We start from the raw sequence: 25,904 nt of genomic DNA on the forward strand, positions 1-25,904 counted from the left end.
TTCTGATGATTGAGCAATATTTCATTGTATATATGAACCACATCTTCTTTATCTATTCATCTGACAATGGACATTTTGGCTCTTTCCACAGTTTGGCTATTGTGGACATTGGTGCTATAAGCATTGGGGTGCAGATGCCCCTTTTTTTCACTACATCTGTATCTTTGGGGTAAATACCTAGTAGTGCAATTGCTGGGTCTATTTTTAACTTCTTGAGGAACTCCATACTGTTTTCCACGGTGGCTGCACCAGCTTGCATTCCCACCAACAGTGGAAGAATGTTCCCCTTTTTCCACATCCTCACCAACATTTGTTTTTCCCTGTCTGGTTAATTTTAGCCATTCTGACTGGTAGGAGGTTGTATCTCATTGTGTGAGTATGTTTTAAGAACACATTTCCAAACTAAGTTAGAAGACGAACAACAAGCTTTAAACAAAAGATGTAACCTATAAACTAACCAGTCCGTTCATATAATTAGCAAATCTTTAGTAACTGCTTCTTATATGCAGAGTTTATAATACTGGTATTACAGTCATGATGAAGACAGAAATGGTTTCTTCTCTCATGGAGTTTAATGTACAGGGAGATCACATTCTTAGACCGTTATTAGAAAAATAATTGCTTCAGTACAAAAAAAATATGAATTCTGTAAGAGAGAAATAGATAAAACAAAGCAAAAAAGAATTAAAATATTATTTCAATGCCCAAGGAATATGTTGTCACATTTGGCTTCACGAAAATTCAAGCATAATTAAATTTTAATAAAATGAGGAAATTTTCTGGCTATCAGGAGACTAGGTTTGACAGTGTGGGTCAGGATACAGCCGTGTAGAGAAAGGAGTTCTGCCGTTGGAAAGGTAGGCAGTTTGGATATATAAAATTAAATGCAGTAAAAGTGGAAATAATGTAGTACAGTAAGACAGCCCATATTATAACATATAATATTAAAAATGATTTAATCATGGCGGTTATTTTATGTGACAACAAGTTGGATTCTAAAGAAAATTCTTAACTAAGAACTCCTGGAAAGTGCAATCAAGTTGGCTACTCGGAAACACACACACACACAGAACACACAAATATACACACACATACATGTATATACGTGTGTAACACAGAGGTACACATGTGCATGCATATAAGATTATAGGTTTTGTACATCACAATCACATTTAGCAGTTCCTGCCTTGAAATCTTGATTTTTTTTAAAAAAAAAAATTTTGAAACTGAGGCAATAGTATTCTTAAAAAAAAAAAAAAAGGATAGATCATGTGTTATATATGGAATGATGATGTGTTCCCATGAAAGTCTGATAGGAAACATATGACAAGATACATAGGCAAGGGTTAGAAACACAAAGGGTCCCCCTAGTTTCTTACTGCCACCAAACCCGATTGTGCTATTTTAAAAAGCATAAAGGAAAAAAGAAAAAAAGACAGAGTAAATCTATCTCTACATCTTCCCCAAATTTTCTAAATGTAACTTGTTGCAATATATTTGTGGAAACAGGTCCCAAATTCTAAAACATCACTGAGATTGTGTTAGCACCTTCTGATAGTCATCGTAACCAAAGGCATAAATGGATCTTAAAGGGATACCATAGGATATCAAGTACGTTCACAGACAAATGAAGTTTATTGAAGTAATTATCAAATATTTAAAATGTAGGGGCGCCTGGGTGGCACAGCAATTAGGCGTCTGCCTTCGGCTTAGGGCGTGATCCTGGCATTGTGGGATCGAGCCCCACATCAAGCTCCTTCGCTATGAGCCTGCTTCTTCCTCTCCCACTCCCCCTGCTTGTGTTCCCTCTCTCGCTGGCTGTCTCTATCTCTGTCGAGTAAATAAATAAATTCTTTTAAAAAAATATTTAAAATGTAAACACTCATCCAGCATATAGTTACATCAATTACTATGGTTACATAGATTTATAGCATAGTCTACGTAAAATATCTGATTGTCAGGGATGTTGTCTCCAATTATAACAATGCCTCATGGTGAAATTATATTGAAATTGAAGCGTTTAAAAATAACAACTTAAATCTCAAACCAGTACCCATTCTAGGTGCAAAAAGAGACCATGTCAGTTCTTTTAAAACCATACTCAAACAGTAATTTGTGAGCTGTTGAGAAGCCATGAACAAACATTCCCAGTCACAAAAGAAACCACCAAATTGGACAGTGTGTGAAAGGGAAAGAATGGACCCTATGCCCACACATCTTCTCATCTCAGATCTCATAGACCCAGAGAGTCTGGTGGACAATATGCTTCCCTTACCCTTGCGCCCTCACTCCTGTCTCAATCGTGTTTTCTGTGTCTATTTATTGAAAACATAAATGACAAGTTATCTCAGAATTATTTGAAAGTCAATTTACACTGCTTCTATTGAACCATGGGTCTCATCCTACATTTGAAGTGTCTGTTCTACTTAATCAAAAATGTTCTACTGACTGCTTTGCTCATGGCCTCCTTTACATCTTTGTTCCTGAGACTGTAGATCATGGGATTCAACATGGGAATTACCGTGGTGTAAAACACGGCCACCATCTTGCCCTGTTCCACAGACTCTTCCGTTGGACTTCTGAGATACATGAAGAAGAGGGTTCCATAAAATATAGTGACAGCTGTCAAGTGGGAGCCACATGTGGAGAAGGCTTTCTTTCTTCCTTCTGCTGAGGGCATCCTCAGGATGGCAATGAGGATAAATACGTAGGAGACGATAATGACGAGCAAGGAATAGGAGAAGTTGAGACCTGCCAGTGTGCGCATGGTGTATTCTTTGACGAAGGTTCCTGCACAGGCCATTTTGATGAGGGCTGGGTCTGCACAGTAGAAGTGGTTGATCTCAATGTTCCCACAGAAGTACAAACCATGGGTCCACAGTGTTGAGATCAAACTAATGAAGAAGCCATACATGTAAGGAAAAGAGATCAGCCGAATACAGATGGTCCTTGACATTCGGCGGCTATAGAGCAGAGGGTTGCCGATCGCCATGTACCTGTCAAAGGCCATCACGGCAAGGATGAACACCTCCACGTGGACAAAGGCAATGAAGAAAAAGCACTGCACTCTACAGCCAGGGTACGAAATGGTTTTGATCCCAGCTACCAAATTTTCTAACATCTTTGGCGTGACATTAGAGGAGAACCACACATCGGCAAAGGATAAGTGGCTCAGGAAAAAGTACAAGGGGCTGTGGAGCTGGGGACTGATCCTGATTAATAGGATCATGCCAATGTAAACCAGTAAGAACACCACGAAGAAAAGGAGTTGTAATTCAGGACGGTTGGTTAACCCCAAGAGAATAAATTCTGTCACATCAGTAAAATTGAGCATTTTCTTAAATCTGATCCAGGTAAAGATGCATTTTATCTAATAAAATAAAGAGAAATCAGAAAACACACAGACCAAATACACCTGTTCTTCGTGTATAATGTCATTTCTTAACCCATTCTCTTTCAATTCCTCGGCTAGTTTCCTTCTACTTCTCTCTTCTTTCTCATGCATTTTCCTTAGCAGTGTCTGTTTCTCTTATACATGTATTGCTACAGGAGATTTTGTTTTAGGGAAAAGAGGAATATAATATAAAATTACAGAAATCTACGGACAGAACTTACAGTAGTTATTCTTGCCTATAAACAAAAATTTCAGAAGGATGGGCACCGGGGTGGCTCAGTCGGTTAAGTGTCCAACGCTTGATTTTGACTCAAGTCATGATCTCAGGGTCATGAGATTGAGCCCCACATTGGGCTCCACACTGGGTGTAAAGCCTGCTTAAGATTCTCTCTCTCCCTCTCCCTCTGTCCCTCCCCGACTCCCTCTCATTAAAAAAATAATAATAATGATAATAATAATCCAAATGGAGAAATTTTGTACTTGCTATCTCCTGAAAAGAAAATACCTTTTAACACCAGTCACACATTTTAAGATATGCATACATTTTATCTCTTCACTAGATTTATAGAGTTTTGAAGGTCTATAATATAGTAGAAATTTACTCAAAGCCACAAAGAAATGCTATTTCATAATCAGAAAGTTCAGTGTCCATTATGAATCTTATAAATTGAACTGTTTATCATAAAAATTATTTAATAAAATTGCATAAAATGGTTTACTATAAACCAATTATCCTTATCCAAAAAAGATAAAATCTTTTAAAATATCACATTGATTTAGAGATTTTTACAGTTTTGAAATTCAACCTATTTGAGAATTGAATCATTGCCAGCCATTTGTCCATACTACAAGCAAATCTAGTAAGAATAAATTCAAGCATCACCTCCTCTTTTTAGAATGTTCTTCTCCCTTGGGTCTGGAAGCATTAACAAATTCTATAGCAGCTTCTTTTTTCCTTTCTTTCTGTCTTAGATCTTTGAACAAAATAAGAACAATGAAATACATCAATTCCATCCCTGCAGATAGGAAAAGGTTTAGAAAAGTTTGGGGGCCAGAACACTTTCTTCTTGCTTAAGGTCTCTAGAGTTGACTTCCGTTGCTTTCAAGGAAAAAATTCAGACTCCTAATATTATCTAAAATGTCCATGTTTATTTTTCTATATTGAAGTCATCTATTTTCCTTAAGAATGTCCCGCAGGAAGCTACTCTTCGAATATGAATGCTGAGGAACGGAATGCCATAGGATTGCTTTGAGGGTGAGTTGTGTTAATATTTAAAAAGCACTTACATCACTGTGTCTTATAGGCCAAGCTCTGACTCAAGTGTTCATTTAACCATCACACAACCCTATTGCATTTGGTCCTTATCACAATGGATGATGGCAAACTTGTCAAGGTTAGTATACAGGATAATATTATACACAACCCCATGCTCTGATTACAACAACACAACAAGCACAAAACATGTGCTGTGTAGTCAACTGGTTGAGTTCCATTTCCGGCTTTAGCACTTTCAATCCGACTCAACTGGGAATATTACTTAATATTTTAGGGTTTCAGTTTCTTCTACTGCAAACGGGGTTTCATAAATGGGCAGGACTATTTGGAAGATTACATGGAATAAAGTGTGCTCTCTGCATAGCGTTATAAACAAGCCATATCAAGCCCTCAAGAAATGTGAGCTCCCAGTCATGTGAAATGAAGAATTCTAGAGAATGCCATTCAGTATGTGCTGATTCCCTTATCTTCTCGGCTCATTACTTGATCACTTTTATAAATCACAGTACCAGAAGTCCTAAATGTCTACACCTTCCAGGTAATTGGCATTCTCCCTTCCATGTAGGCATTTATAAATCATAAATCTAATTTGATAATATTCGTGTTTGCCCAAATAAGTAACAGAGCGTTCATGGTTATACACACTCCCAGAATAAAGACACCTACCAGCTACAGGGGAACAACCATCTTTACAAGGAATATTAGTGGCTCTTCTGGTGAGTAACGCAGGCAGAATTTGTAGTATTTGTTTGTTAACTCCATTTCCCTAAGAGACTGCACAAACAGGTGAAGGGGAGGCAATTACTTTGTTAGATCATTTTTCTCACTGCCGGAGTCCCCTGGAGAAATCACAGCTGGCACGGTGAAGATCGAACATGAGAGCTCACCACTGTGAAGCCTTTTCTCCTTTACGTTCAGGCTCAGCTTTTTCCTTCATACACCGGAAGTCTATCCAGTAACAGTGACGTCAGCCATGGATGCTCAGATGGCATTCTGTTTCCCATGGTGATTTTCAGCTTAACCAGGTTTTCTGAGACAGTGTCTTCCACAGCATTGTCCCAACTTTGAGTCACAATTCTGTTACCATGTCACTTTGCATTATGGGCTGACTCCTGTTTCTCTGAAATCTGTATGTCAAAGTCCTGACTCCCCCTACTTCAGAATATGATGTGTTAGAAGGCAAGGTTTTTGAAGAGAAAATCAAGGCCAATGAGGTCCCAGGAGTAGGTCTCAATCCAGGATGACTTGTGTCCTTATAAGAAGAGGAGATTAGGACACAGACACACGCAGGGTGAGGTCCATGACAAGACACAGGAAGATGACAGCTTCTGTAAACCAAAGGAAAGTCCTTAGAAAAAAACCAGCATTGCTGGCACTTTGACCTTGGACTTCTAGCCTCCAGAACTATTAGGGTTAAATTTCTGTTGTTTATGCCTCACAGTCTGAGGTATTTTGCTATGGCAGCCCTAGTAAACGACCATAGTCTGTGTACTGCAGATAAGCAGAATGCTTTAATAATGGAATGAAGTGAGACCACCAATTTTATGTCATATAGAAAATAAATATACTGTTATTTTTTTCTGCCCCCATTTACTCTCCAAATAGGCAAATCAATAAGTATTTCCCGAACCCACCCATTCCATTTTTTCTTTCCTTTTTTTAAAAAAAGATTTTATTTATTTACTTGAGAGAGAGAAAGAAAGAGTGAGAGCACAGAGAGAGGGAGAAACAGACTCCCTGCTGAGCAGAGAGCCTGATGGTGGACTCTATCCAAGGACCCAGGATCACTACCTGAGACGTAGGCAGACACTTAATATGACTGAGCCACCTAGGTGCCCCCATTCCATTTTTTCAAATAAGGAACACAAAATCTTTTCATTCTAGCTAAGTATTTGGACACTTTCCATTAGTGTACCTATGAACACTGGTTCCAGTAACCTTTTCAATTAATTACTTCTTTAAGTTTTAATTGATCCTTACAACCTACATCAAAAGAATTGGATTCATCTCCTTTTTTCCCCTCTCATTTTGAGTCTCTCTTTTTTTTTATTTTTAATGCACTAAATCTTTAGGTTCTGTAAAATGTCTTGAGCGATATGCTGAATCACAATCTATTGACATGACAGATGCTTATGAAACACAGACGACAATATTCACTGAATTTTATTTTATTTTGTTATACACGTTCTGCTGATCACTTTGCTCATGGCCTCTTTCACACCTTTATTCCTCAGGCTGTAGATCATGGGATTCAGCATGGGGATCACTGTGGTATAAAACACAGCCACCATTTTCCCCTGCTCCACGGACTCCTCTGTTGGACGTCTGAGATACATGAACATGAGAGTCCCATAAAATATGACGACAGCTGTCAAGTGGGACCCACAGGTGGAAAAGGCCTTCCGCCTCCCTTCCGCTGAGTGCATCCGCAGAATGGAAATGAGAATGAACAGATAAGAAATGATGACCACTGTCAAAGAATATGTCACATTAATGCCTCCAAGAATGGTCATGGTATATTCTTTTACAGAGGTCCCAGCGCACGCCATTTTGATGAGAGGTGGGTCCGCACAATAGAAGTGGTTGATCTCAATATTCCCACAGAAGGACAAGCCATATGTCCACAGCGTTGCGGCCAGACTAGTCAGAAAACCATAGATGTAAGGGAAAGAAATCAGTCGCACACACACAGCCCGAGACATTTTGCTGCTGTACAGCAGAGGTTTCCCAATTGCCATGTACCTATCAAAGGCCATCACAGCCAGAATGAAAACTTCCACGTGGACGAGGGCGATGAAGAAGAAACACTGTACCAGACAGCCGGCATAAGAAATAGTTTTTGTCTCGGATAACAGATTTTCCAGCATTTTGGGGGTCACGTTGGAAGAAAACCACACATCCACAAATGACAAATGACTGAGAAAAAAGTACATGGGGCTGTTAAGCTGTGGACTGACCTTAATTAACGCGATCATGCCAATATTGCCCACCACGGTGACAATATAGACCACGAGAAAAATGATGAAGAAGAGGACTTGCCATTCCTGACGACTGGTCAGTCCCAAAAGAATAAACTCTGTCACATCGGTGAAATTGAGCATTTTCTCAATTCCAAGTCAATATTTGTCATAAATCCTAGTGATAACTGGAAGGAAATAAGTTTACAAATCAGGTATTGTTTACTTATGAATTTATATATTTTCCATGCCTTTTTTATCTTTCTTTATTCAATGTCTATGCCTGCACTCTGCCATTCTTTACAACAAATCTTTTCTGAGCACTTGCTATGTCAGAGGCTCTCTGAAAGTTACTGAGATGCCCTAGCACATAACAGTTATACCAAATATTGTGATTGGAACATGCTAGTACAAAATATTGTGTTTAGCCAAATTTCCAAGACTACTTCTTTATTATTTTTTTAAAGATTATTTATTTGTTTATTTGTCAGAAAGAGAGAGAGCAAAAGCAAGGGGAATGGCAGGCAGAGGGAGAAACAGACCCCCCGCCTCCCTGCAGAGCAAGGAGCCCAATGTGGGACTCGATCCCAGGACCCAGGGATCAAGACCTGTGCTGAAGGCAGTCCTTTAGCAGACTGAATGACCCAGGTGTCCCTACCTTTTTCTTTTTGAGATTTATTTATTTATTTCAGAGGTGGGGAGGAAGAGAGCACAGATGAGTTGGGGATGGGCAGAGGGAGAAGGAGAGAGAGAATCCACAAGCTGATTCCCTGCTGAGCATGGAGTGAGATGCGGGCTCAATCCCAGGACCCTGAGATCATGACCTGAGCCAAAATCAAGAGTCAGAGCTCAGTTGACTGAGCCACCCAGGCACCCCTCCAAGACTATTTCTTAAACATCTGTTGTTTCCAGTACTGGCATGTTTGGTACTTTCATATTTTAAGATATTTATGAAGGCTTATACTTCTCTTTTTAATCCAATGCAAAAAACAAATTTTTTTAACTCATCACTTTTTCATCATAAGCATATTCTTCATGATTAGGAGAATGGAGCCCCTTAACCAAATAATTCACCAGCCCTAAGTGTCAGACAAAAAATTATTTTTAATTTAACCTCATGCTTGCACTCATTTAAACTGATGAAGGACAAACTGATCATGTTGGTCATCAAAGGCAAGTATAAAGGGGTAAACTACTTATATACATTCATACATTTAGACATATTTCCTGGATGTGGACCCTTTGGCCTATCTCACATGTAATTATAATCTACTAAATATTATGACAATTATGTTCTGGCGATTCAAAGATAGGTAAAACAAAGAGATTAATGTCACTACTTATATTGGAATTTTACAAACAAACTTTCTACAACCATGATATATTTTTACAGAATTATAGAGGAGTCAGAAAGTAGGGGAATGATTCGCTCTACTTTGGAGATCCAGTGGAGCTCTGGGAAAGCTTCTTGGATATTTTGCAAACTTATTTTCAATGTATTTAGTTTCAAATTTCTATTTAACAAATGTGTTTGTTGTATTATATAAACATTTTCCCAGAACAATATCACACAAATTATTTTCCTGAAAACACTAGTGTCTTACATGATATTAATAAATATTAAGGAGAAAAATCTACAAGTGCTCATTTATTAAATAATGATGAGAAATCTTCATATCCTGTCCAGTCTCTTAGAGATACACAATCTGCCCAGTAAAGTTAAGCTATGAGAAGTCCTTTGGGAAAAAAATTATGTTATAATTAGCCTAGGTAGCATTTACTTAGCTTGACAATGAGAAAGATAAAGAAAGAGAGAAAATGAGAGATTCCATCAGCATCATGAACATTCATGTTCTGTAGAATACAGAGTGTACTTCTGTTCAATAGGAATTGTGAGATAGCTTTTCAACAGGACAATGAATTTGTTGGAGATGGTGTTGTATTGTGCCCTCCAAAGGTTAAATGTCATTTCTAGAGCCAGTGATTGTTTCCAAGACCCTTGTTTTAACCTCCAACATTACACTTTGTTCAAGACAGTTTGATGGACCATTGCTATCACTGGGTAGTGACCAGAAAAGATAAGAGCAGACAAGAAGATAGATTTCTGGCCGTAATGAAAACAAACAGACTCTTACCCACAAAGGTAACGTCCACCCACCCCACATGGAAAGAGTAATTTTCTCAGGAGAAAGGAGAAAGCTGCCAACCAAAGTAGATTAGAAAGTATGAGTCCAGAATCGCAGGTGAATTAATGAAAACTTGAGGCATTATGTAATAGCTTAAACAGTAATGGTATGTAGCACTTATACAATTTCCATAAAGCTAAACAATGCAAACAAAATCATAAATCAGTCGCATTACAACTGGCAACTAAGTGACTATGATGGGCGGTGCTGATTCTCTCTGGACAGGGTGGGGTAAATGTGTTACAAACTGCTACTGTGCCTGTGTACCTATTACCCCTGGTGGCTGAGTCCCTCCTACCACTATTTCTCCGTAGAACTTCTGTGCAATTGTTCTGACATAAACCTAATTTTAAACTAATCTTAAGCATTGAAGTCCACTAAAATTATAAACTACTTTTATAGCCTTGTCTTCCAGCCCTAAAAACAATTGTTTGCATTTTGGGGGGAAAATTAATATCAAGCAGGATGAGAACTTTACAAACTATTTCCCCCTTTTGTTGGACAGATGCTCTGTAATGTGTTGCTATGTTCTCTGGTTTGGACATGCTCTTTGAGGGTCTGGGAGGGGGAGGCAATGAGTTTTGAGTATTTATCTCAAATGTGCTGCAGTGTTACTGTGAGCTGCTTGTCCTCATCTACGGTCTGCGGGAACAGGAGCAAAAAAATAGATGGTAGAGACTAGATCACAGATACATATACTTGTTTATATATATAAAACCTTTGGAAGAGAGGAAATCCCTCAACAAGAAGAAGTTGAATCTTTAATGTTGGACAGATTCATATGTAAGAGAAATTAATACAAATATATTTCAGACACCCTTGTAGGTGACAGAGGAAACACAACGATGACGAGAGGTTCTAATCTGAGAAGTGATAACAAACACATCAACAGATCCGACTGATCTCTGCATCAACGGGATGTGCCTGTGACTACCTGTGCTTTTCATCCTTATGCATTTTACCAAAGGTTGGCAATAGAAGAATTCTTACTTGCAAAGTCAGATCTGCTCTCAGAGTAGCAGGGATGATACAGCACAATGAAAGGGTATAAAAGATGGTGGTGAATGGACTTCGCAAAAGCTACATATGTGAACATCTGAGAGGTGGTTCCCCAGCTAATAGAGAGCAATGGTGACATCAGGAGGGGGTGGAGTGGTTGGGCCTGATCTCAAAAAGAATGAGGTCTGGAAAACAGTAGGGGGTTAGGGGACCTCATTAGCACTTCGAGGATTTTCCTCACCATCTAAAGGCAAAAATGCATACACAGACTTCCCATGCTGTATCACTCGTTATTTCAAATTAAATTACCAATAAAAATGGAATTTTCCCCCCAAAACAGACATGAAAATATTAAGTGTTGCAATTAAACAATTCCATTTCTTGGGGTGCCGGGGTGGCTCAGCCGGTTAGGCATCCAACTCTTGATTTCAGCTCAGGTCATGACCTCAGGGTCCTAAGATGAAGCCCAGCATCTGGCTCCGGACATTCTTTCCCTCTCTCTCTCTCTCTCCCTCTGACCCCACTGGTTCTCTCTGTCTCTCTCTCTTTCTAAAATAAATTTAAAAATCTTTTTAAAAAAAAAATTAAAAAAGAATTCCGTTTCTGTTGTCAGACTTTGCTTGAATTTTGGCTCCATGACTCATAAACTCAGGCTGCTTTTGTACTGGTTTATTTTCTCCTTAATTTCTCTATGCCTTAATATGATGTACCAGTAATTATAATACTCATTTCATAGTTTAATTATGAGTATGAAAAAGAGATATTATATATTCACACAAAATATATACACAGGGGACAATTATTATTAAATGCACTCCTGGATATTATAACTTCCATTAATAGTTTGTAATAATCAAATAATCAAATCTCCACAGAAAATCTGTCTTTCTCTCTCTCTTTTTTTGTCTCTTCCCTCCTATTTTTCTGTCTCTTCCACATGCACAAATACACACCTTCACACACAGATAACATGTATGGAATAATTAAGGGCAACAATAAAGAATAAGAGAAGATAAAATTTAAGATGTAAATTTAATCCGACAGATCCAGATACATTTTTATACCAACCTGAGAATGAAGAGAAATATTCCCAGTAAGAATATAGAAGTGAAAAGCAAATGCTACGTAAGAGATAATAAACATTGTACACCAGGCAAAAGAGAACCTGGAAATCCACAAGAGAAGTTTCCTTTAAATGTTTGCCTTAGGGAAAAAAAAAAAAAAAAAAAGGAAGAATGTAGAAGAACCAGTTAAAAAGCTTTGCCTACAAAGGATCCTGGGGGCAATTACCTCTCTAGAGGAAGAGTCCACTGTTGAGTTTTGTTGTTGTTGTTTTTTTTAATAGCCGATTTGCACAATTTGTCTTTTCCCCAAACTCAAGTTATTTTGAATGTGTCCTGGGATCAAATAACAGTTTGCTCTGGGTTTACATCACTCTCAACTGAGCGATGGTATCACTCATTCTGCACGACGCAATCTCGTGTTCTGCATCCTCGCTCTGTGCTCCCGGGCTTTTCCAGTGAAAGATGAAACAAGTACCAACATTCCCTGCAATGAACACTGTGACATATCAGAGCAGGAAAAATATATCTGCTTCACATCCTTCATAAAGAAGGAACATGACAAATTTAATAATAGCTACAATAAAACATATATTACATTTACTCATGCTAATTTAACTTAATGCTCATAACTACCTCCTGAGATCACTATTATTATATTTATTTTACAGACAAGAAATTAGACCTCAGAGAGTTTCAGTGACTTGCTCAAGGTCACACTTCTAATGAATCAGGGACGAGATTCCTGATTGCAGACTTTGATTCCAGAGTTTGTACGGCTTCTCATCTCATCCTATTGCCCAAAAGCAACTACTAATTGGGCAAATCAAAATCTCCATTTCTGATTCAAAATGACTCTCATTTCCACTATACGACCGGTATATATAATACATTCTATAGAGTATATTCTTTCACGGTCTTTATGAAATATGTGTTCATAAAGATGTTCTTTGCACAGCCAAAAAATGTGGGTATTTCAGTGATACATGCATTTGATCACTTTACTTGAGTGCCTGGCAGTGTAGGCCCTCCAGGTTATTCCCTCTTCCGGCCTGATTGCTGCACTATAGTCTTATGGCCCCACTTCAGTTCCTGCAACAAGAGCCTACTTCTGCTGACCGAGATCAGTGGAGGGAATTGCTGCTTTCCCCCCATATCCATCTTCCTCCCCCACTGCAAGAAGATTGTCAGTAGAGCAGTTGCCTTATTCATGGCCCTACCCAGGACCTATGTATTGTGCTAGGTTTCGTTTTTAAGGCCAGCCTCTACAAGACACTAAATAACCTCATGTGATTCCTCTGGCCTTTATTTTAAGAAGTGGTTCTCAGTGTAAGAAGCCATGACAACCACTCCTTTACCACAGAGAAATCCAGATAGGACAACTGACACAGAGCAAGAAAGTGAGTTTTTATTATTCTAATTAGAATTCTCTCCAGACCACGAAGATTTTTTAATGCAATTATCTACCTATATGGGTCATGAAAAACTTACTTTCCTTTTAAACATTTCCTTGAGGGTCTCTATGTAAAACTAATAATCTCCTCCCCTGTATTTTCATACACCTTCGTACCTACTGCAGTAATTATCACATTGTGTCTCAGACAGCTTTAAGTGCTTGTTTCATAAGGCTGGTCAGTGAACAATTTGATACAAGACACACTGTCTTACTCATCATTTCATCCCTGATAATTACGTAACACTAAGTACTTTGTTAGGTGAATTTGCCACGTGCGGTAAAATATTCACAGATTTCCGGGGTTGGGAGCCATGGTTCTGCCAATGCCGAGCACTAGCGTTTTCTCCTCTTCTGCCTTCCAGACTCCTCACAAACTCCTCTTTGTGTCGATCTAATTTGGATTCAAATGAGGAAAAGACTCTGCAGCCCATCATTCTCTGCTCTCATGGAGTAGCACGTGCAATCTAAGACAAATTCCTTTTTTCTTCATGCCGTGAAATGATTACAGAACAATAGTGCTTCGTTGGACTGTGTCATTGAGGCACTTGGAATGTTTCCTTTTAAAGTATGAGTGAAAGAACAAGCACAGAAGGGAAAGAGCACTGCCGTCTTCAACTTACCGGTGTTTGCTTCGCAAGCCCGAGCTACAAAATAGCAAAAATGACGGAGTTAACATACCAAAGATTCACTGAAATCTAAATCAACACGTGATTTCTGTAGGCAAAATAAGTAGGTTGCAGCCTCATTTCAGTGCATGTTCAAGAGGGCATCGTGAGACAAACTGAGGATAAGGGATCCTTAGCTGTGAGAAATTCATATGGGTGTTTCCTCAATATTCGACACCAAAATAAATGCAGATGCTTGAGGATAATAACCAAAGCATAGCAAAACCTGGGATATGCTTGCTCTTCTTCCTGAAAGGTCCCTGCCCCAAATGAGACAAACGCAATGTAAATCAACTGATTAAAGTGTTTCCACTTTGTACAATGGGAGACAACAACAACAACAGCAACAACAACAGCAAAACCCTATTTTTGCCTACAGTTGATGCACATAAAACTGAGCAAGACTAAAAGGCACAGGACAAGTGAATTCAAAATTATGAGAAGTAGAGTCTGTAGTATTAATATGCAGCAAAGTAGAATTAAGGTATATTTAATTATAAATCATTAAATAAGAGGGAAAATGTCACTTAACTGATGAATGGTATCATCCATAGTGAAGATACAATAATAGATATGATGGATGAATGATATAGCACCAACTATTTAAAAAGATATTACTGCAAATTAAGATTGAATTTGAATCTTTAATATATTTTTTAGCTTTTTCAAAGGCAAACAGAAAAAAATAAGTATACAGAGATATGAAAAATTATATAGATTTTAAATGCAGAAATCTAAACTTTTCAGAAGGCATATAATATGCCAGGCTTCATCCGGAAACTTTGTAGTTGCTAGTGATTCTCCAGGTTACAGTTTCCAAAGATCTGTTTGTATTTGCCCTCTTCTGATCCAAGAGGCTTGGATTCAAAGTGTCACTTCTCTAAGAGTCCTTTCCCAGCCACTGAAATTGACACATCAGCACAACCCTCACTTCTGATGTTGCCAAGTCACTGTCTTTCACACTGCCTTGCTTTACCTTCTGCACAGTACTGACCAACAGCAGAAACATTTTATTATGTTTGTGTGCATGCCTTGCTATTGAAATACCCCACCTCTGAAACTTAATACAGGACGTTTCCTGCCTTGTGTATTGCTGAATCTCTAGTTTGTAGCCTCTTCCCAGTAACTGACATAGGTTGAATGAATGAAACATTTTAAACCAGGAGCAGCAATCACTATCTCCAGATAACAGCTCTGCAACAAACCTAGAGAGCAATCACTGCAGAATCCAAAGCAAGGACAGAAAGCTCCCAGGAAGAAAATGTGTAAATTATAGATCACCCACGGTTTTTCTCTGTAACAGGTATTTTCTAGTTCAGCGTGAATTTGGAAAAGAATGGTAAATTAAAAAAAAAAAAAGTAAAACAACTAGTAACGTTGAAAACCAAATAATTGTGCAAAAAGAGAATTACATTCATAATATTACTTGCAGTGTTGGTAACAGTATTAGTAATGTTCATAGTGTTATTTATATTATTCTTCAGGTAATACTAATGATATACTTAGAGTTATTTTAACCACACATATCAATTAAAGAAAAACTTCAAATGTGACCATACTGGAAAGATGAGGAGAAAGAACTGGTGGTTCGTGGGTAGGGATGCAGGGTTTGGTGGGAAAATTTTTATACTTTAACTTTAGTAAAAAGATGCAAATCAATCGTGCACATGTTTGAAAATCAATACATAGACATATAACCTATAATTTAAAATGAGTTAATGCCCAAAGACAGTAACAACAAGGTGTTATCTATGGGGAGATGAGAAAGGAGTGAGAAAGGAGTGTATATAAGCCTATACTACTATTTGGCATTTAAAACAATATATATGCTTTACATTAGCAAGTTTAAATAATTACAATAAGGGTATTTTAACTGAAAACATGCATATATGTAGAAATAGAAAAAACTAAAAACATAAAATCTCAAATATGATTTTTTGAGGGTCGTGGTGCTTAATTTCTTTCATATGCATTCACATGTTTGAGTTTTGTATAATTAATATCATTTCATCCGGAAGAGGCTACTCACTGCCATGGAAATAAGCAACTCAACATACGGTAGCAGCCTGTAAGACGGAGGGCACTTCTCATCCATCCCACATTTCTAGTGTGAGTTTGTGGAGGGCACTTTTCCACATGTCCTCACTCAAGAACCCACGCGTACAACTTAAATTCTAAATATTGCTGGTCACCAGGGCAAGGAAAACAAAAACAAAAACAAAACAAAAAACAAAACCACCGAGGGTTTTTCTCACAAACAATGAAGTGCTCAGCTGAGAAGTGTCACATATGAATTCTAATCTAACTCATTGTCCAGAAATAGCCACACCCTTCCACCTAAACCCAAAACGGGAGAAAGGTAAGGCTAGCATGGGCACAAAAGGCAAAGAAATTAAAATAACTAGTGAGCAAAAAAAATGACAAGTACAGACATGTCCATTTTCATAACGGAATTTTACTTCTCATGTTTGGATCTTTAAAAAATTACTAAAAGTTTTAAAAATGCAATGTTCCCCTCAATGTACCATATTTCTCATTCCACTATCAATTTCATCCTATAATGTTGGGAAAAGCTTTAGAAAAATTGGGGGGCCAAAAGAATAGTGATCGCTTTTAAGAACATCTTTGTTTTCTTAACCACTCTTTGGGGAATGCTTCTTTCACATCTTTATTCCTAAGGCTGTAAATCATGGGGTTCAACATGGGGATGACTGTTGTATAAAATACAGCTACCATTTTTCCCTGTTCCACAGATTCCTTAGAGGGGCGTCTGAGATACATAAAGAAAAGGGTAGCATAGAATATGGTGACAGCTGTGAGATGGGAGCCACAGGTGGAGAAAGCTTTGTGCCTGCCTTCTGTGGAACGAATCCTCAGGATAGCAGGAAAAATATAAAGGTAGGAAACCAGGATGATGAGCAGAGAAACGGAAAGGTTACAACCAGCCACCACAAACATTGACAACTCCTTGTTGTAAGTGTCTGAACAGGCCAGCTTCATCAGGGGTGGGTCCGCACAGTAGAAGTGGTTAATTTCATTGGGGCCACAGAAGGCTAGGTTGTAGGTCCACATGGTCTCCATGAGGCCCGTGAGCGCTCCATACACGTAAGGCCCCGTGATGAGGGATGTGCACACGCTCCTGGACATCTTGCTGCCATAAAGCAGAGGGTTGCAGATGGCCATGTACCGATCAAAGGCCATCACAGCCAGGATGTAGATCTCCACGTGGACCAAGGCGATGAAGAAGTAGCACTGCACCAGACAAGCAGGATAGGAGATGGTTTTCTTCTCTGATAAGAAAATCTCCAGCATCTTGGGAGTCACGTTGGAAGAGAAGCACAGATCTACAAAGGACAGGTGGCTCAGGAAAAAGTACATGGGTTTGTGGAGCCGGGCATTGGCCTGGATGAGGACGATCATGCCAAGATTCCCTGCGACCGTGACCACGTAAATCACCAGAAACAGCAGGAAGAGGACAATCTGCAATTCCAGGCGACTGGCCAGTCCGAGGAGAATGAACTCAGTCACTGAGGTGGAGTTTTTTCTCATAATTTCCTTCAATGGGAAACGAGAATGTTGGATCAGGATAGAAACGTTTTAAAAGGTGAAAAAAAAAAAAGTCATATTTTCTTAGAATACCATTTTGGGTTTTTTTCTCTACAGTTTTCTTTCCTTTTCTATGATTTTTTGTACTGGGAGACGCTAGAAATAGTGGCTTAATTGAAACAGTATCCACTTAAACTTAGGGAATGCAAACCTCTGCATTCCAGTCACTAGTGGGCTTTAAGTCTTTTTCTTTGCTAATTATCCCCCTTATTTCTCTTTGTCTATTTACCTTTTTGGTTTCTGTCAGGACATTTCTTACCCATCTGCATTTCTACTTTGTCTATTTTCAATATTTTACTTAACCTCACATCGGTTTTTTTCATCCCAGATTTTGCCAATCAGTGCCAATAAATAAATACTCAGCACTGAAAATGAATTTACTGGATAACCTAATCAGAAGTTGAGAACCTTGTACCCGAGTTTCTTTTCCTGATAACAGTGATTTCTTCCAGCCCATGCCACATTAAGCCCTTAGGTTCTTTGTAAAGGGTACTAAGTGATACATTAAAAGAAGCATCTTAATTCATTCTTTGTGGGATATAAGAAATCAGTACTTCCTACTTGAGAATGACTAGATGTTATTGGGGGGGGGGAATGGAAGAAGAGAAATCTGTGAAAAGTTGAGTGATTGCAAATGTTTTACCATGTATGGTTACTGATGTAATGCACAGCAAAGTTCTCCAAAAGTCTTTTAACATTTTTCCAGCCAATTCAATACGTTTAGTGAAGCTAATTTTTCAGTCCAGCAGACCTGAATCAGACAATAGAAATGACTTGGCCTAGTATGTTTGCCTACGTTTGAGAAAACAGATGGAAAAGCAAAGTGACAGCCCAGAGCCATAGATGGATTTGACAGAGCCTGGGCTAGAAGCAATACCTACCCTCTATCCATGTCAGTGTTTGCTCCTCGGAGCCAGAGTGGGTCTTTATGGAACAGCACTTAGAAAAACAAAGCAAAACTAAAGAAAACAAAACAGCACAACCACAAAGCTTCCCTTCTCTTCGTTTATTCTCAAACTAGGTTTTCTGGAACCAAAGAATAGGTTCTAGGCAAGAGAATGTGGGGAAAGAGAAGGGTGCAATTTTTATCCAACACTTTATGGCATAGGCTTGCCCTTCCCTTCCTCCTTTCTGCCTCCTACTGGCAGTTCACGTGCACGTAGCACGGAGCTATCCCAGAACACACGGATGAGATGGCAGCAAAATGAGTCGCAACTACTAAAGTCATGGCAGAGCTGAACCGACATACCAGCCAGAGTCTGATAGGAATGAGAGTTGGACTTCTAACGTCACTATTATTTTGCTCTGTTGTTGCAGGAATTGAAATCATTTTCCAACGAATGCAAACCTCTAGGATCAGTGCCCAAGATTGCTCTGCGTCTCTATAGAGCTCGCCCTGGTCTTCAGATTTGCATTCACCACTGCTTTTTTCTTATAGGTTTTAAGATCCAGCCAGTCTAGAATCTGTACTCTTGGTGGACCAAACTCAGTTAAAATCTGTGACAAACGTAAACCCCTTAGGGGTTAGAAACATCAGTCATTACTAGTTTAATCCAAATTCATTCAAAAAACTTCCCCCTCCACCAATTAAAAAAAAAAAAAAAAAAAAAACCTAGTCTTAAGCTATAACCAGAAGAGAAATATAGGTCCCCAGGGAAAGGTCTAGGTAATCTTGAATTTTATTTCCCACTCAATCAACAAGATTCCTCTTGAAAAAAGAAAGTTTTAGCTATATAAGGTAACACTATATCAGGTGACAATTATTAGTTAGAATTTAATCAGTTCCTCAGAGGTTATGCCCAAAGACCATTTTATGACTTAAAAATTGTGATGACAGTGTTTAAATAATCACAAGCCTCTTGAGACCTTTTAAAATTGCCGTAAACCTCCTTCACATCTATTCCACGTTCACACACGCACGCACACACACACACACATTGCAACTTTATCAAAGGCAGATGAAAGCTACTTAATACAAAATAATTTAAAAATAAAATTTAAGCATTAGTCACATTTATTCTTTAAAGTCTCCTGCACCCTAAGCACAGAGGATTTTTTCCAGGGACTATTTTACAACACTTAATCCCCAACTTCATAACATTTCTGGTTTCTCTAATATCTTCCCCACTGATATTTCTCAGCTCTACCTCTTCTCTCCTGGAATGACCTCAAGAACTCCATATTATCCTGACCAGTTCCCCTTTTGCTGGCTCCTGTCCTTTAGCTCAGCTCCAGACTGATGGTTGTTTAGTGAGCACATCAAGATGTTTTGCAAAATTAAAAGGCTTGTCGTATAATAGGAATCATCATCTTTAGAAAAATGGTTATTTGGGGGCACCTGGGTGGCGTGGTCAGTTGAGCGTCGGACTCTTGATTTCAGCTCAGGTTGCACTCTCAGGCTCGTGGGATCAAGTCCCCTGTTGGGCGCTGTGCTCAGCGTGGAGTCTGCTTGAGATCCTTTCTCCCTCTCCCTCTGCCCCGCACTTTCAAAAATGGTTATTTGTTGTACATATATGGGGTGTCTCACTATCTTTTTCTCCTCTTACCAGAGGACACTGAAACGTCATGCTGTACCTTTCTATGTGTCCATACCCTTTCCTTCCCTCCTGCCTTCCTTAAAAAATGATCTACTGAGGTATCTTCGTGCTTTCCGAAACTTTAAAAACTATTTTGTGCTAAAATGTTCCCAGTATCCTTAATACTGATGTTCATCTCACCGGTTTTGCAGCTGGGCAGATTCGATTTGAAAAAGTGCAACTATGCTCCCTATTAGTTCTATGAGGACAGATGTCTTAGTCTCTACGAGCCTGAGTCTTCTCATTTAAAACGTTGTTGCAGGATTGTTCTCTGAGGATTTTAAAACTTAGAATGCATGTAAATATCTGGCCATGTGTGAGGCATATAAGGCTATCACAAGAAAATTTTGGTGTCTATCTACCCTTTGTTTAATATTGAGAAAAATAAAAAAATTCCCAATTATGAACATTGGTATTTGTCATATGACCCGCTCTAGTTTCTGTCTAGGTAGCCATTTAGCTATTTCTAACCATGCACTTATCCCTACAGATAAGAAATTGGCTTCCAAGTATAACTAGTAACACTTTGGCTCGTTCCTCACACACAAAATAAACAGCCCTACCTGTAAAGAAGTTGAAAAACCAATACACCTTCAAAAACAAGGGAGGGAAAGTGTTGCTTGTGTTTATAAGGGTGATTATTTTTCCCTATGGTATTTTCAAAATATCAAGATGAAGCAATCAGTTCTGCCAATTAAAAGTTTCCTGAAGACAATTCAAGGATTAGTAACGTGGGAGCTAGGAATGGTGTAAGAGTCTCTTCTGTGTCTTCTCCATCTCTCTCAGTAACAGCCTTACTGACTGCTTACCTGCATTGCCGGGCCCATTGTCAGGCCCATTCCCCCTCACCGACTCCAAGACTCAGCAGAATAAGCTGCAGTTAGTGACTCATTAATTGCCCCTTTCCACCAGTGAGGCAAAGCATATCCTACCATATGGTTTTATTGCAGCAATCATATATTCATTTGATTAAAAGAGGTACTTTAGACCCCTTTTTTGGTTGTTTTATTGTGTGTGTGTGTGTGTGTGTGTGTGTGTGTGTGTGTGTGTGTGTTTAGGAAAGTCCAAGAGGAAATGAAAGTAACTGGAGACACCTACGTTATGCACGTGATTGATAGTGCTTCCGATTCCTTACTTTTCTAGGCTGTGATGTGCTTTGTGTAGCTGCCGAATTTCATAGTGGTTACGTGTTTTTCATATATTTGATTAATAAAGTAACTAAATTTCATTAAAGTTGACATACTGAACTTTGTTCATGTAAGATTTTATCAAAAACTCATTTAAAAATATCAGGTTAATATTATTAAACCCATTTGACAGTTGAAGAAGCTGAGCCTTAGAAAAGACAATTACTTTTCTCAAAATCAAAGAGCTACTAAGTGACCTGGATGAGATGAGAAAGAAGATCTGAGTACAGCTCTCCTGTGTTTAGCCGCTAACATTCATGGCTTTCCTCACAGTCAGCTCATCTCATTTCATGAGGTGCATTAAACATCATCTCATTTCATGAAGGGATTATACATCTACAACAATGCATCAAAAATGCCCAGGCCTTCTAGGTTCGTGGAAGCAATTTCTAATAAATCTATTACAACATTCAGTTAGAGAGAGAACTAAGTAAACTGGGTGTAGTTCCACTGAAGAATTCTGTTTACACAGGTTAGTCCTTTAGTACTAGCCAAGTTATGACTTCTTCATCTTTATAATCCATGAAGGTCAGGGTCCTGGGATTGAGCCCTGCATCAGGCTCTGCACTCAATGGGGAGTCTGCTTGTCCCTCTCCCTCTGCCCCTCCCATGTTCATTCTCTCTCTCTCTCTCTCAAATAAATAAATAAAATCTTTTAATAAAATAAAATAAAATAAAATAAAATGCATGAGTGTATACTGCAGTATATCCTAGGTCACTTTCAATTCAAATGCTCCACACTTTAAAGATCTTAATATCAATAAAATTGAGAAAATCAAATACAAATGACTCCCCTTATTGGAAGTTTAGGATAAACAACTTTCTTTTTTTCCTGAGAGCTTAGTGGAACTTAGCTTTTGTTCAACAATTTGGGGGACGAGGAGAGATTTACCACCACCTATTTTGGGACCTTGGTAGCAGGGAATTGGGCAGTGCAACACTAAATGTGTAAGGACATGGGGTGCTAGAAAGATAGCAAGGACATAGGAATAAATAAATTCATGACCAACCCAAATATTTCTCCTAAAGTCAATCCCAAAATGGAAGAAAAGAACTATAAATTTTGGCTTGGAAAGAAAACTCTCATTTGCTGGATTAATAATGATTATGGCCAGTCATGCAGTCTCTGTCTACCTTGGTTAAAACAAGATTACTGCTTTTCACAGAATTCTTGACTCCCCGTCACATGACTAGAAGTCATTTTCCCTTTATATCATTACTCGGGTTAAGAAATGTTCATGGTTCCTCATCTATACCAGATTAAATCTGAGTATGTTAACAAAGCATTCCTTCTCTGCTCATCTAATCCAGTTTGCTCTTCAACCTCATCTTTTCTCTCTTTCTCATCCATGGTTTGTATCCCAGGTGCAACCAAGTTATTCTCCGTGGACCAGTTGGTTCCTTCTTCAGGAAACGCCTTTCCCCTACCCTCTGCCCTTTGAAGTTCTACTCAGCTTCCAAAGCTCAGCTCAATGGTTACCTCCTCTGGGAGAAAACCTTGAAAGCCTTAAGAAAAATGAATACTTTTCTTCCTCTGTGCTCAGAAAACAATTTAAACAAATACTTCAACTATTTCCTTTATCCAAGCAAGTCTTATGGTAAAATATTTGTGGAAGTTTCTCCGTAAATAAGTGTTACTCTTCATAAGCAGTGGGTTTATATTTTAAAATCTGCCATGCCTTGCCTTTGATAGCCCTCAATAACTTTATGTTGAGCTGAGTTAAATTAACATGTGACCACAAAGATACAAAGATATTTCTATCAGTTGAAGTGTAAAGCACGAGGTAACTTGTCCTCAACATTTTCTTGCTTGTGTGAAAAGGCTACCAATAAGGTCATTAAATGGAGCAAGTCTTCTAGGAAAAAAATCCATTTCATTAAAACAAATCTTCCAACCCAAGATCATCAGAATAAGTAATGATTTCAAATGTATTATAACCCCAGGGCACCTCGGTGGCTCAGTCAGTTGAGCATCCAACTCTTGATTTCATCTCTGGTCATAAGCTCAGGGTCCTGGGACAAAATACCGAGTTACCAGGAAAGTGATCATGTTATACCGTTCGAATAAATTGATCAAGGAAATGGCCTTTTTAAATAAAAAGTTAACCAGAATATGTGGGATTGACAGATCGGTGAAGAGATAGTATGAGGATGTGATCCACAGAGTTAGGCTCAAGATTTCCACAAGAAAGAGAATACAAATAACTAGAGACAGGACAAAAAAGAAAAGCTGCCACAGTGGACAACTGGTCAACTCCAGGAAGCTAAATTCTGGTCTGATTTATCCTGAGCATTGCCAGATGAAGTCTTTTGTTGAAGAAAATAAAAATAGATCGACTAATTGTGCATGAGTAAATCTCACACAATTAAGATTCCATCAGTGTGTCTCATGTTTTCTGATTGCCATCAACTTTCACAACTAATATAATTTCCAATTTGTAAGGATTATCTAGTTTCTATCACCTATCTATCTATCTATCTATCTATCTATCTATCTATCACCCCTCTGGTTTTTGAGGGAGCACAGACTATGTACCAAGCTAAGCAATAGGGAAATAATTGCTTTCAAATTTTACATCTGACCTTGTGGCATTTACAAGATGGGGAACACAGGCATTCATTAATTAACCAAAACTATAACTTTATATCTAAAGAATGATAAATGTAATAACAGAAAAATACAGAAAGCTATGAGAGGAAACCAAGTCTCAAATAGGTGAAGTAACATTCTAGTTAACAATAAAAATCAGTTCACTTTTATTAAGTGAACACTATGTATCAGGCATTGGGCTAAGTACTTTATAGATATTTCTTAAATGTTTTTATTTGCGTATAGTTGATGCACAATGTTACCTTGGTTTCAGGTGTACAACATATGTATTAAGCCATTTTTCTACCCAGCTTCCTTATGAGAAAGTACTATATATATTTATCTTACAAAGGAAAAAACTGAGGCAGAGAGAGGTTAAGTAACTTGACCAATAAATCTGTTCCCAGAGTTTATGTTCATAACTATTAATTTAGCTGTTAAATGATGGAGTCAGGATCTGACTACAAAGCTCACTTTACTGAACAAATTGAATTTGTCTCTACATTATAAAATAGGATCTTTTCTCATAGTAGCTTATATTAGTCAGTGTGCATTTGGCTGTCAAATACCTGATCAACAGTATTTTTGGAATGCAGAAAATGATAGTTATACTCATTCCATGGCTTTTCCCTTCATAAAAGTATAGTGAAAAAAAGTATGTCAAAGTAGGTAAAAATAAAATCTTTAAAAGGGGGGTTTTTGGCTCCTGGCTGGCTTAGTCAGTAGAGAATGTGACTCTTGATCTCAGGGTTGTAAGTTTGAGCCCCATGTTGGGTGTAGGGATTACTTAAAAATATTTTTTTTAACGTATATCATAGTAGAAAAAAGAAACAATAAATGTTGAAGACAGAGACATTTGGACTTCTCTTCACAGCTATGTGATTTTAAGTAAGCAGTTAATCAGTGAGTCTCTGCTCATCTTTAAAATGAGATGACATTCTGTAATCATAATATTGCTGGGCAAATTAAGTGAAACAATATATATTAAAATAGTGCCCGAACGTTGGTGAGCATTGTCATTCCCTTCTTTCCCCTTCATGTGTGCATGTGTGAGTGTGAGAATCTAAACATTCTTCAGATATCCAGTGCTTCAAGGAAATACATGATACATGAAGAAAAATGTTAGATTTACAACATTATCATTCCCTAGAACATTTGTTTATTTTTTTTAAGTACGCATGGATCAGATTTCCTTAGGAAATGACCAATTGGATTCATGATCTTTTAAATAGGTGGGAAGAAAAGTATAAAATATCTTCTAATTACTGTTCTTTAAGGAAGTGTGGAAAATATTCTCTATTTTCTTATAGATTCTTCCAACATCACATTGCTTAATTTGTTCAATAAACCTAGAATCCAGCAAAATTAACTTTAAAAGAAGAAGAGCAAGAATTTAGGAGTTTGTTCTTAAAATTCGTCATGGAAGTTTTTTTTTCATTAATAAGGGAATTCTGTGATTTTTAGAGAAAAATCCAGGGTTTACCGAGATAAATCATTAATGCAAAAAGCCTTGCATGAGCACATGTCCAGCACAGTGCAAAATGAACTAAAAAATAGACTGTCTGATGGTGTAATTTCAGCCAGCCAACCAATTCATGAAAGCACTTGGTGAAATCCCTCTTTATCTTAAACTTTCATGCATGTGGGCATAACTACGGCTTCATATTGCTAATACCAGTCATAAATGTCAATGCCATTATGGGTCACAGGTATTTCTGAGCAATACTGTTAGCTTGTAACTTATATGTACCCATGGAGCCATTTGTTGTTTCATTCAAAGACATTCTCTTACACTTGCAAAACTGGAAGCACTTTGTTCACATTCAAAATGGAGGTTCACTTAATTTTGTTTTTCTATCCTGCGATCATTAATGAAGCTTCATTTAATGCCAAGCTAGTCTGTAAAGATAGAGACATGGACCCTGAAATCAGAAAATTGGAAAAATAAGGG

The 25,904-nt window shown here is 38.1% G+C and overlaps 2 protein-coding genes across 2 annotated transcripts; both read right to left on the reverse strand.

The window, feature by feature from the left end:
• Nucleotides 1-2,344: 2,344 nt before the first annotated feature.
• LOC103666087 (olfactory receptor 5M3-like) lies at nt 2,345-7,771 on the reverse strand. The gene is made up of 2 exons (XM_008694115.2): nt 7,180-7,771; nt 2,345-3,342 (listed from the first exon to the last, which is right to left on the reverse strand). The coding sequence occupies exons 1-2, from the start codon at nt 7,769-7,771 to the stop codon at nt 2,423-2,425; spliced, it is 1,512 nt and encodes a 503-aa protein (XP_008692337.2). The 3' UTR covers nt 2,345-2,422.
• Nucleotides 7,772-16,607: 8,836 nt separating this feature from the next.
• LOC103666232 (olfactory receptor 5M8) lies at nt 16,608-17,546 on the reverse strand. The gene has a single exon (XM_008694250.2). The coding sequence runs from the start codon at nt 17,541-17,543 to the stop codon at nt 16,608-16,610; it is 936 nt and encodes a 311-aa protein (XP_008692472.1). The 5' UTR covers nt 17,544-17,546.
• Nucleotides 17,547-25,904: the final 8,358 nt, after the last annotated feature.

Source organism: Ursus maritimus, unplaced genomic scaffold, assembly GCF_017311325.1.
Source record: "Ursus maritimus isolate PB19 unplaced genomic scaffold, ASM1731132v1 scaffold_23, whole genome shotgun sequence".
NCBI classification, from domain to species: Eukaryota; Metazoa; Chordata; class Mammalia; order Carnivora; family Ursidae; genus Ursus; species Ursus maritimus.

Excerpts from the sequence above, each read along its gene's own strand:
- LOC103666087 (XM_008694115.2), bottom strand. The coding sequence starts at position 7,771 with ATGCTCAATTTCACCGATGTGACAGAGTTTATTCTTTTGGGACTGACC. Across the intron at positions 3,343-7,179 it reads TGTAAAAGAATATACCATGA|TTAAGAAAATGCTCAATTTT; the intron begins CCATTCTTGGAG and ends CCTGGATCAGAT.
- LOC103666232 (XM_008694250.2), bottom strand. The coding sequence starts at position 17,543 with ATGAGAAAAAACTCCACCTCAGTGACTGAGTTCATTCTCCTCGGACTG.